At 41.8% G+C, this 12,732-nt stretch overlaps 1 protein-coding gene across 1 annotated transcript in view; it reads left to right on the forward strand.

Annotated features, from left to right (window-relative positions):
• The window catches only part of si:dkey-237h12.3 (teneurin-3), a 115,139-nt gene that overhangs the window by 93,180 nt on the left and 9,227 nt on the right, over positions 1-12,732 (forward strand). Inside the window, exons 17-21 of the mRNA XM_029512425.1 lie at positions 1,526-1,775; positions 3,381-3,401; positions 6,504-6,736; positions 8,377-8,531; positions 11,672-12,555. Coding sequence (XP_029368285.1) covers positions 1,526-1,775; positions 3,381-3,401; positions 6,504-6,736; positions 8,377-8,531; positions 11,672-12,555 — 1,543 coding nt within the window. The remainder of the gene's footprint in view (positions 1-1,525; positions 1,776-3,380; positions 3,402-6,503; positions 6,737-8,376; positions 8,532-11,671; positions 12,556-12,732) is intronic.

The following is a 12,732-nucleotide window of genomic DNA, read 5'->3' on the forward strand; positions in this document are numbered from 1 at the left end:
GAGAGGTACTAATCAGAGAAAGGACAAGCAGCATGGCCACACGCTTGATTTCACATACACCAAGGGTTATGAAGGCTTACGGGATAACGTGGGAGAACAACATTATGGGGCAATTCAGTCAAGTCATAGATTCTCTAATTAGGACAGAGGCAGTGTGAACTCAGACAAGTTGTTGGATGTGAATAATGAAGTGCTTCCAGCATGCACTTCTTCACTTTGATGTATTTTTGCCCTTTGAAGAGGGTGCCACTGTATTCTCCCCCCCCCAAAAAAAAACCAAAACAAACAAACACACAAACAAAAACAAACAACAAACAAAAAAACTTAGTTTGCAGTGAAATGCATTTATACTCTCATCTCTCTGTGACCTGGGTAAGGCTTTCTCTCTCTCTCTTATGTACAAGCAATGGGATTTTAGATCAAATATGCTTCAAGATGAATCTGAATTAGGTTTATATCAGTCGAAATTACAATCATCTGTTTGGCCGTGTGGTGCCAACAACTCGTTGCGTCGTTTTATTCTGCTGTCTGGGTGTGAGTGGATGCAATGCTTTGGATCATGGTAGTGTAAAAGTAATTATCCAAAACCAATCAAACAGCCAATTACATTCTATTATAAACAAACCACGCAGTCAGTATTTTTTGATCGGGCCAAACATTTTAGGTCCAATGGAACGTGGTTACCTGAGTTTTAATTCTGCTTCCAAGTAGTGAAATTGCATTAAGACTGGAATAACTTAAGTCAGGTATTTCACACTTTGGTCATTAAGAACTATTTTAAATAAATGCCAAATATTGAACATGTTAAACATTTCTCTATGGTTGTTCCAGTTACAGTGTGCGTTGTGGTTTGAATGGAAGGTGCTCTTTGTAATTTCCCTTGATACAGTATTCAGTTACACATGTGTATTTAATATGAAAAGGCACAAGCATCTGGTCCTTCGTTGTCTTTTATTTTGTGGTTGTTGTTTGTTTGTTGTTGTTTTTTTTTTGGGGGGGGGGCCCTCTCTTGTAATAAAATGGTTTGACATTATGGAAAATGTGTTTGAAGTGCTGCTTTGAATTCAATCAAAAGGGTGTTATCATTCAGATGTGTGTGTGTGTGTTGAGTTTGGAGCTGGAGCCCTGAGTTGGTAAGATTAGCCCAACACAGGAAGGCAAACGCAAAAAAACATTTCACGGTAAATTACTGAACAGTTTACCTTTACGCAAACTGTTGATGCTAAGATAAGCTAATTGTCTCCAGGCCTTACCTATTGTCAACGTACAGACAGACGAGAGGCGGTCGACTTTTGTCATCGGACTGTACAAGAAAGCAAATGAGTGCATTACCAAAAATGTCAAATGCCTCCTCTAATGTGTGCGCATATGCGTATGTATAACATTGTAAACTGAGAGGCCATTTACTGTCATTCTAGCCGGCTCTGTCTCATAAAATGTATCTGGTATCTGAATAATGAGCACATTATCTGTGGCCAGTGACAAAAACAACTCATTGTATTACAACTGCTGTTTTGTCTCGCAGGCATTCTTTACAAAGGCAGTGGAGAGAACCAGTTCATCTCCCTCCAGCCCCCTGTGATCTCCACTGTCATGGGGAACGGTCGGCGCAGAAGCATCTCTTGCCCCAGCTGTAATGGACAGGCCCAAGGCAACAAACTGTTGGCGCCGGTGGCTTTGGCATGGGGCATCGATGGAAGTCTGTATGTTGGAGATTTTAACTACATCCGCCGCATTTACCCGTCTGGCAATGTCACAAGTATCATGGAGCTCAGGTAAGAGCGAGGCCTCGTTGCAGGGATTTTTGGGTGCATTGCCTACAGCCTATCACAGTCAGTGTTGTGTCCCACAATGCACAACTATTAACCCTGAACTGTGTGCGTCTTCAAAGTTTTTCAGTTATTATTTGTATTTCAACATTCATCTGCTGCAGCAAAGACTGCTTGACCCTAAAAAGGTTAAACATGACCAAAAAAAAAAAAAACAAAACACAGTTCCTACTTCTGCATTTAGTTTTTTCAAAGAAAAACTAAGATGGCATGGTAGACTAACATCCACTCATACACATCTTTCCCCCACCCATAGAAATTTGAAATCTTTTCCCCATCCGTCTCCATAATTAGGAAGGACATCCTGTCTTCAGCGTGTGATTGGGATGATTTTCCCTCTCCTGCCAAGTTGGCGTCTCTCTGCAGTGACTCTGTGATTCGGGCAGTTGGCTTATTTCAAAGTACCAGGTGTTGATTAAATGTACATTGGTCTATCATACTACATGAGACACATATATTAAAAACATATGAGGACCGCCACAAAAGGGCAGGGGTCACGGTGAAGTGAAAATTGTCTGGAAGTTAAAACACACATTTATACCTGCAGAATTATCCGTTACGACAGAATGATCTTCACTTTTGCAAAGGCTGCTGCAGTATGACTGGAAGGCAGGGTGCTTCTGCAAAGGAGCATGCACACTCAGCAAATATTTCCGAGATAAATTATGGTTTACCGACATTCTGAGTCTCCAAGCAGCTACTTCAGTCTGTTTACAAGGAGAGAAACACGACACGACAGTCAAGACATGTTTGTTCACCAAATGAAATTTAGTCTCACATTAAAGACACACCAAGGGCAATTTTAATGCTTATTAGATGCTAGTTGCAATCTGGATTTAAATCAATGCAGTTTAAAAAAAAAAAAAAAAAAAAAAAAAAAAAAATGCATGTTATCCTCTTTAAAACATTTAAAGACCAAAGCGGCTTCCATGTTTGGTATGTATGAGGCATGCTTGCTGTACAAGTGCCCAAATACTCCATGTGGGACTCCCTGAACGACTGCTGTTAGTGTAAAAGCTGCATTTACTGGCTTCAGCATCCATGGCAACATGTTGCACAATCAATATTTCAAGGAGCGGTCAAATTTACGAAAAGAGAGGCAATGCAGGACGACGCTGCGCATACACATTTTCGTCTATGGGGTTTTCAACGCTCAGCCACAGTCCCACGTCACCACCTTCTTCCAAACAGATTGTTGTGGCATGCAACTTTCTGCAGTGGCTGTTTGTTCTTCAATGGGATGTTTTAACTTTGTGCGTTTCGGCTGTTTGTTTTTTCCTTGCCAGACTCGGAGGGGCGGAGAGAAAAAAGAAAAAAGCTTTCGTGTTTGTAACTAAACTTTGAACCCTTGTTAGTGCCATGGTTGCTTATTTCTCATGACTAAAAAAAAAAAGAGAAAGAAAAAAAAAAGTGAAGGCTTTATTATGACAAGACGGGCGAAAAACAACCTTGAAAATGAGAAGTCAAAAGTATCCCTGTAAGAGTTCCCAATTTTGATTCTGGATTTTTTTTTTCTTCCTCTCTTCCTGCTCACTCTGTACCCTGTCATAGAAATAAAGACTTTAGACACAGGTAGGTGTCTTTTATCTTAGTGCATGTTTTCTATTTCCTGCCCATACATCATCATCTCTATCATCCATTTTACAGCAACACGAGTAACTCTCCCTTTTCACATTCACCTTTAGCACTTGTGATTACGATGTGTAATTATAACAAAACAATCAGAGCTTAATTACGTCTGCACAAGAAGAGTTACTAAAACTTTTTGTTTATTGATACAGTGGCCACAATATCCACTTGCACAGATAGAAAACATAAAGTCATTCATATTAAAAGAGAACGTCAATGTTAATACAATCGGCATCTATGTTTACGTTCTAATGCAGTCCAAGACAACAGTGCTCCAATTAACAGTGCCATTGCGAAGCTTATAATTACATTTCCAGTGATGGTGTTTGGCAGATGCTGTTACCCGTAGGGGCTTACACAACTGCTTTGTATTCATAATTAAGACGACAGCATCGGATCAAGTGACTGTGCAGATTGGTGGCAATTAGGTTGTCTCGGTGATTAACTTGACCATAAGTGCCAGAGGTGCAGCAGACAGCAAAGTGGAACGGCTTTATTAAGTTGGTTATCAAGGTGAAGCATCTGGTATGACAAAAAGATTATGTGATGTAGACATCTTCCTGTTGTTTTCGTTTAAAATCAGCAGCATTTATCCTGATGTGTTTGCACAAAGCACCGTTCCCCCACTCCAACCTCGCCCCCGCTGCACTCCCATTTTAACCCCAGCTCCATTTTTGATCAGCGACTGTATCTGAGTAGTTGCTTGCAATCTTTCATTGACCACCAAGAGTAATAAATCAAAGCCTTCTGGTGCAGTGAAGTGCAGCATGATTTGTCATCAGTGGGCAGAATGACAACAACAGTGTAGCTCACTGTGACTCTATGTGACATTAGTTTTGTTTGCGTGAATCCGTCCAACAACAGATCTGTTATTTGTTCACTGGTCCAAAGGGAACAAAGAAAGCTACATCTGTGTGCAGATGGGAGTCTCAATGCATAAAAAAACAAACAAAGAAACAAATGTTGTTCCCTCACATGGCTGCAAAGCATTCGTATAGCTTGTATGCGTGACGCAAAGGTTAACAGAGATGTTTGTGTTTATCATAGCAGAAGCATAATATCAGCAGGAGAGAGCTTTCCATAGTGCGTGGTTTGACAGTGGGCTGATTGCTGCCTGGTGATAGTCCACTCTCGGCAGTGTGGGGTTGCAACAACCTCTCAAACTTATAGCAGGGAAAGGAGCATAGCCACAGAGTTATGTGTGAAAGCAGAGGAGGCTGATGTGAGGGCTGCTTCTTTCCTGATCAGCTGGAGGCTTCTGGTTGCCCACTAGGTTTGCAAAGCCAATAATTAGGACACTGTGATGGTCTAATCAGGAGATGTTGAGTCCCTGGAACACAGTCTGATTTGCTGGTCAATTGGAAGTTGTTTAGTTGGTCTTGAAACTGCCAAAGAGCTGCCGATACGTTGCTGATCGTTTTCGTCCACTAGAAAAACACGAGCACACCGGAATGCCCTAAAAGTTGGTATGCACTGCCTTTAACATCAGCTGCTTCACAAAGGTATTATTTATTGCTGGACTGTTTTATAAGCCTGCATCATGTCATGCAAGTGTTTCATTTACTGTGTCCACCCCATGCAGGTCGACTGTAAAAGGAAAGGTTACTCACGCACATCTGGCTATATTCTTTCGAGGAACTTGATAGCAGCCACCTATTTTGGGCACATACTTTAACCCGTAAAAGCTGTCAAGGTTTACGACTCCATCTTTATCATTTTACAAAGATGTTTCATTGCCACATTTATTTTGCCATCACATCATCCTACTTCCAAAGCCAACTGGTATTGACTCAGGTACCATTAAGCTGGAGTATAACCAGAGAAGCCATGTTTATGACAGAACTGTAAAGCAAGCTATTTCTCATCTTAAGTGCCTCTGTTTTGAGCTGTTTAATGACACTTGAGCAACTGCTATGTATCAACTCTGGCTCAACAGAAAAAGTTCATTCAGTGTTGTGTGTGTGTGTGCGCGTGTTGTGAATTTCTTTAAAAGGGAAAAAATTAAAATGAAATTCTCTTTCTTTCATGTCTATCCATCAGTCAATTGTGTTGTAAAATCATTTGATGTTTAATCCTCTGAAGATTTCAAAGGGGGTTAAATTCATCATGAGACGGTAAAAAGAATGCAAATAAGCAGAAGCAGATGCAATCCCATTAGATGTTGCACTTTGTTAAGACAAGCCACTAACTTCCTTTAATTTCCAAAAGCTTCTTCCCACAAGGGAGTGATAACAACTGAAATGACCTGACTCACAAGTTGTCATTTCTGCTTTGTTTTGGTATCCTCTTAAATTCTCTTCTGACTTCCGTCTTTTCAACCTTTTCCATCTTTTCCTTGTTTATTCTCAAAGGCTTTGCCATTTTCTTTCTCCTGCTGTTAAAATTCTTTCTTTCTTTTTTTTTTTTTTCCACATAGAAAATAAACATTATTTCCTCCTTCAGTTCATAATGGGGTTATTTTAAGCTGCAGTTAAACTGGGAGGGGAGAGGAGGGGAGGAGGGGACAAGTTAGTTGCTGCAGAGAAAGACATGCTTAATGACAGCTTAATATAAGAGAAATGCCCTGATTGAACATCGGCACTTATTTACTTCCATTTCTTAAGATTCAATTAAAATACAAAGACACGAGTCTTGGGAAGCTTCTTTAATTCCATTACACTTGTAATAATGTATGCAAGATTGATGATGCTGTTCAAACAAATACAGACTGTCTATACTCATTTAATGTTCAGAGAATAGTTTCTGCAACTTTTTCTTTCTATTTATTTTCAAGAAAAAAAAAAACTTTAAAGAATGCAGTATTAGCTGAATGGATAGATATAAAGGAATCTGCTCTTGGTAGTAATTTGTGCTCACTCTGAGAAAAAAATCTGACTGAATTTCATCAAGAGTCAGTTAAAATGTGCAGGTTGGTTTCAGATTTAGGGATTATTCCATTAGGTCACACATTGGCACTATTTAAGGACTTTTTGACTGTACTGTCATGGTATTTATAGAAAAGACCCTGTTTGTCTGTGTTTAACCGAGTGGTTGTCTCAAATGCAGTAACAACCCAGCCCATCGCTACTACCTGACAACTCACCCAGTTACTGGCCACTTGTACGTGTCAGACACAAACTCCCGGAGGATCTACAGACCGAAGACCTTAACCGGGACCAAAGACCTGCAGTCCAACACAGAGGTGGTGGCTGGAACCGGCGAACACTGTTTGCCGTTTGATGAAAACCACTGTGGGGACGGAGGCAAAGCTCCCGAGGCGTCTCTCACTGGACCTAAAGGTACCATTTATAAAGTGATGAGGAGTTTTTAAGTTGAGCCGGGGAGGGGGTGATGATTTGATTTTTGTGTGCTTTGGGGCAACTGAAAGCCAGCTGATGGATTTCAATGCAGTGATTGATTGATGACTGCAGAACTTTTAAGCGGGACTGCCAGCTAAGACCAACACAGACGCTGCTGCCTATCAGAAGGTTGTTTCAACCTCCAGAAGTATAACACGTACTTCATTTGACATGATGGGAAAGTCCCATTAAAACCATTTTAACTTTTTGCTGGCATTCTTTAAGATCCCCCCCCCCCCCCCTCCCCAAACAGCTTTTTTGAAATTGGAAGTTTGAGGTGGCAGCCATCCACATGACAATAGCCACTACGCACAACTTGTTGTCCACATTTAAATGGCACATGACCATTTGTGTTTGGATTGCTCACTCTTCCACAAACTCTTCTGGATGAAAAGGCTAAGATGAATTGTTTTGCGCTACTCGTTGCCGGCTCTGAGCGCCAACTGCGACAGCTCAACTTTCGGCTGGGTGATCGAGGATTGAGTGAAGGCAATCTAACGGGGCGACTCTTAATGATTGAGTGGGTGGAAGCCGAGACCAGGGAAAAAAACAGCAGATGGCTCAGTTTTTTGTTTTTTTGTTGTTGTTGTTGTCATTTTTTTTCCTTTCTCTGCTCTCAGACATTTGGTGAACTCTGTTCAAATGTGACACTTTCCATCTGTCTGAAAATCTCAGACTGTCAAATAGCCGACTCACTGCTTCAGTGCTGGCTCCCTCAGGTTGTCAATGTTTTCACAAAAAGCCATCTCCGGTAGACCTAGCCACAGGTCAAACCAAACTACTCACCTTACACAGAGTCTTGGCCGGAAAAGAAACTGCTCCAGCGGTAAAACAAAACATCACACTGATTGAGAACAACTTGAATCCTCCAAAAACTACAGCACAGTTTTCCCAAGATCAGCGTCTCTCTGTCTCTGGAATTAAGCCCGGAGCACAGCAGGTTGAAACCAATGAGGAGAATGGAAAGCAGCCGTGCTGCATTCAATTCTGTACCAGCTCCGGTCGCACCTTACGACTCTGAGCTGACACTCAATCCTTGAGACAATTTAGTCCACAGTTGTCACCATGGCAACTGTCTGTCTTTCACCCCTTTCATCTAAAATTGGCCGAAGCTGTCATTTCCGCTCCCTCGCTCATTCATTTCCTCAAATGGTGTGCAGAGTGTTGATGATTGCTGCTGTCAAAAAAAAAAAACAACAAAAAAAAAAAAAGCCCCAAACGCACCACTCATTGACACCTCCACCTCACGAGGTCCTTTTTTTTTTGTTGTTTTTGAGGGAGAGAGAGAGGAGGGGGTTATGAGACGTGGCAAGTGCCCATATACAGTATGAATACAGCCTTTCCCACTTCTGCCTGAGAAATTATTTAATACCAGAAAAGCAGCCGGTGAATTATTGATAGATGTGCTTTTTGCAGTGACCTGAATAATGGGAAGGCAAGCTTGACACATGTAACCATCGTGTTCCATCCACAGAGTCATGCAAGCAGAGATGCCGCATATCTACTGTGCTCCCTTGTTATCACAGGTTTCTCTTTTTTTTCTCAGCCTTCTGTTCTCTTCTGTTCTCCTGTCTCAACAGGCATCGCCGTCGACAAGAATGGCCTGATTTATTTTGTTGACGGCACCACAATACGAAAGGTGGACCAGAACGGCATCATCTCCACTTTCCTGGGCTCCAACGACTTGACATCGGCCCGGCCTCTAACCTGCGACACCAGCATGGACATCAATCAGGTGACGGGTCTCTCACAGGCTGTACGACTCGCGCATCACAGCGCCGCCTCATGGTCCCCGCTTCGCCGATCCGCTCTGTTTGCACGCCCGTGACTCATCTTTGATTACATAACTGCACATATAATGCAGATGGTGTGCATCTCATATTTTCATGAATGATAATCTTTGAAGGGCTGCTGGTTTGTGAGTGAGACTTTCAGATGCTTTCTTCGGAATTTACCTTCCTTCATTGAACCTGGTAAAAGAGCCTTTTAACATGCAGCTCCTGCTGCCAAGAACCCTCTGCAATTAAATTTAAAATTGCAAAAACTGCTCTCTTTCTGGGAATCGGAATCATTGCAGCAGAAATTGTGTGCTCTCTGTTCAGGCTGCTGTTGGGAAGAGTATTCGAGAAGGGATGTTCTAGTGTAATCCAGTCATTGTTTGATAGCATTAGATCATTCTTACTTATTTATATTGACTGTTTTCAAATTGCCCCCTAGAATTTAGGGGGGACGGTTGGTCTTTTTTTTAAAGAACCCCCTTCGTTTGTTTGATTCTTAAATGGGTTCTTAATGGCATTTTCATTTCTGGTTTTATAAACCTATTTTACTTTAATTGTCATTTTGTCAGAAATATGGTTTTGTCTGCTTTGTGTTTTCGGTTTTTAACATTGTTATTGCTGCATGTCCAGACACAGACATGTTTGTTTGTTTGTTTTTTTTTTAATCTCACTGAAGATTCCCCGGTAAAATAAGTGTTGAATAAAATATTGGCATTTAACTGGCAGATCTTATCCAGAGAAAGTTATCGTGACATTAGTGGAATATGCTCCAATTCCTGGAAGAGCAATAAAATTGTTATAAGGTGCTTTGTGAAGAAACAACAGAGACAAAGAAAATGCTTTCTCTTCCTTTTTTTTTTTTATATTCCTTTTTTCTTTTTGTACTCGACTCTCAGCAACAACAGAACATTTTCTCTGAGAGTATTGGTGGAAAATATGTGCTTGGAGGAGGATGTAATTTAGGCAGGAAGTGGAGACATGAAGTGTTTATTGAAAAGATGAGTTTTCAGGTCACAGCAGAGGATATGAAGGGAAGAATAATTACTCCTTTTGGGGGGCCTGTTTTGATGTGGCTGAAGCTGAATTAATGTTTAGGGTTCCACTGAAAATTCACAGCATTGAGGACACTTAGACCAGACATGATAATGAAGCAGCACTCCATTGCGAGTTTCGCTGCCGATAAAACATTTTCTTCTGCAGCACCTGACGACAGCTGCCTTTGTCCGACTAAATTTACTATCTCCCTCTAAACAGGGCGACATAAAAACGGCGCCCGGTCGTTATCCTGCAGGTTATATCATTACCTCCGAAGCATAAGTGGAGCTTCTTGTGCTTGAACATGAATATCCCTCCTTACTTGACTCCTTCAGAGTTTGGAGACCAGACTTAAAATGAATAATGAAGTGAAATAAAACACAGAATTTTTTTTGTAATGAAAATAGAGGTTTTCGTGAGCTCTCCTCTGTGTCCGTTCACACAGTGAAGGGGGGAAAAGTGAATTTTTAGGTGCATTGAACATTCAAAGTGAAATTGCCGCAGGATCAGGTTCTCCCACCTCTTGCTTGTGCACCAGACATAACAGGTTTTTTGTTTTTTGTTTTTTTGAGGGGGTGGGGGGTTTGTTTTTTAAGCAACCAATTTACATTTTAATTAGATTTCTAATGTTCTAATGCAGATCAGTTTACAAAAAGAAATAGTACAAACAAAGCACTTAGTTGATAGGAAAGACTACAACAGTGGAAACCAGTGACCCTGACATCAGATTTCAAATATGTTTGGTTCCTTTTGTGAGATTAGCTACTCAAAAAAAAAAAAAAAAGTATTGAAAGTTTGGAAAAAAAAAAAGTGTTGGACAGAAAATGGAAGGGTGTTCTTGCAACATGAGAACATTTTAAATGCAAAAAGGGCAAAAAGCAATCTTTGTTTGTGCTAGTTTGTGGGTGGTGAACATGAGGGGGTAGAACATGAGAGAACAAGAAGACAAAGGATTAAGCTTGTCACTTTTTGCTAATTACTGCAGTCATTTGGTTCGAGCCAATAAAGACATGGGTTTGGCACGACTGTATGATCCTCGGGCATCTGAGCTCCAGAACTGGCTCAGTGCAGTTTAACCAGTAGCAGCCTTAAAGGGAAATTGTTTTATTATTAATCACCCTCTGGAAAAACACAATCCAGGAGCATTTTTTTTTTTTTTTAAGTTTAAACACACAGTTGTGTGTTTGATGCCCATTTGTGCTAAAAAAAAAAAAAAAAAAAAAAGAGTGCTTTTTTTATGCTCTGAAGTATTTCTGACTCACCACACAGGGACAAATAGATGGCCAAGTCTTCCTCACTTCTCCAAGATGTGTTCAATATTACTATCAAGCTTTGATCCGTGGAAAATATTTTTTACTTAATTTTGATTTCATTTGATGTACTCGATCGACCACCCTGCTGTGCCCTAGTTCGTACGACACGAATAGAACTGGAAGGCGTGAAGTTCACACAAAAGGTTACTTTTGTAGTTCTGCTGTAGTCACAAAGGGAGAAAAAGCCCAGATACTTCATTAAGTTTGGAATCGTCGCAGCATGTTTAAAAGTTGAATCATGCTTAAAATTCCTGTATCAGCCACGGAAAAACAACGCATGGATAAGAGATAAATGTATAACCCAAAGGTTTTATCATCACATTATCTTTTTCCTTCTGGGCTGTTGAAATTATACATTTTATGTTTGATAAACTAGCACAATGTAGAGAAAGACTGCATCTCTACTAAAATGTCATGTTCAATTCTTGCGCCAGCCAGTGTCTTAATCGTCAACTGGGTAGATTATGTTTCTTCCATTGAGAAGGGAGATAAAAGTAATCTTCTTTGAGTAAAGGCCAAGCCTAGAGGAACAGAGGACAGCTTGAAAGAGCTTGAAAGAGCAGGACACTGTATTCATGCTTTTTGAATTCAGTATATTGAGTTAGAACATCGGTACATTTGCTTGGATGTGCTTTATTGCGTGTGACCAGAGCTCATGTTTGAATCTTTATCACTGAGAAAAGATAAAGGAAATGAGAATACAAGAAATAAAAGAACACGCAATAATCTGTTCATGTCCTTTGTTTCAGGTGATTTTGGAGTGGCCCACAGACCTCGCAGTCAGCCCCATGGACAACTCGCTGTACGTCCTGGACAACAATATAGTGCTGCGCATCACACAGAACGGTCAAGTAAGCATCGCAGCCGGCCGCCCTATTCACTGCCCACTGGCTGGACTGGAGCGCGGTATGGCGGGCGGCCAGCGGGCGCAGTTGACCCCCCTAGAATCTGCCGTTTCCATCGCTGTATCTTTCCATGGTGCCATTTACATAGCGGAGACAGATGAGAGAAAGATGAGCAGGATCCGGAAGGTTTCTGTGGATGGAGAGATAACGCATTTGGCAGGAGCTCCTTCTGACTGCGACTGCAAGAATGATGCCAACTGTGACTGTTACCAGACAGGGGACGGCTATGCCAAAGATGCAAGGCTCAATGCTCCATCTTCTTTAGTGGCAGCTCCAGACGGAACACTCTACGTGGCAGACCTGGGCAACATCCGCATCCGGGCCATCTACAGAAACGGGCCGACTTTGACTTCCAGTGCCAGCACGTACGAGGTGGCTTCCCCTGATGCCCAGGAGCTGTACGTGTTCGACAGCAACGGCACCCACCAACACACTGCAAGCCTGCTCACCGGCGACTTGAAATACACCTTCAGCTACAGCACAGAGAACGATATCACGGCTGTTACTGACAGCAGCGGCAACACGCTGAGGATCCGCCGAGATCCGAATCGCATGCCGGTGCGTATTGTTGCCCCCGACAACCAGGTGATTTGGCTCACAATGGGGACCAACGGCAGACTGAAGACTCTGACCGCACAGGGCCAGGAGCTGGTGCTGCTCACCTACCACGGCAACAACGGCCTGCTGGCCACAAAGACGTCGGAGATCGGCTGGACAACTTTCTATGAGTGAGTATAATGCAGACATTCACCGGATAAGCTTTATCACTTCAGCAGAAGTCCGTCTGAGTTAGGCTGCAGCTGAATTTAGGCTTCCTTACAACTCGAACCTGCACACGCTGCAAATGAAGCGCTAGGACAAATAATGGAAACAAATTCATTTTGCATTCTGCCAGATAACATTAT

The sequence above is a fragment of the Echeneis naucrates genome, chromosome 10 (assembly GCF_900963305.1).
Source record: "Echeneis naucrates chromosome 10, fEcheNa1.1, whole genome shotgun sequence".
NCBI classification, from domain to species: Eukaryota; Metazoa; Chordata; class Actinopteri; order Carangiformes; family Echeneidae; genus Echeneis; species Echeneis naucrates.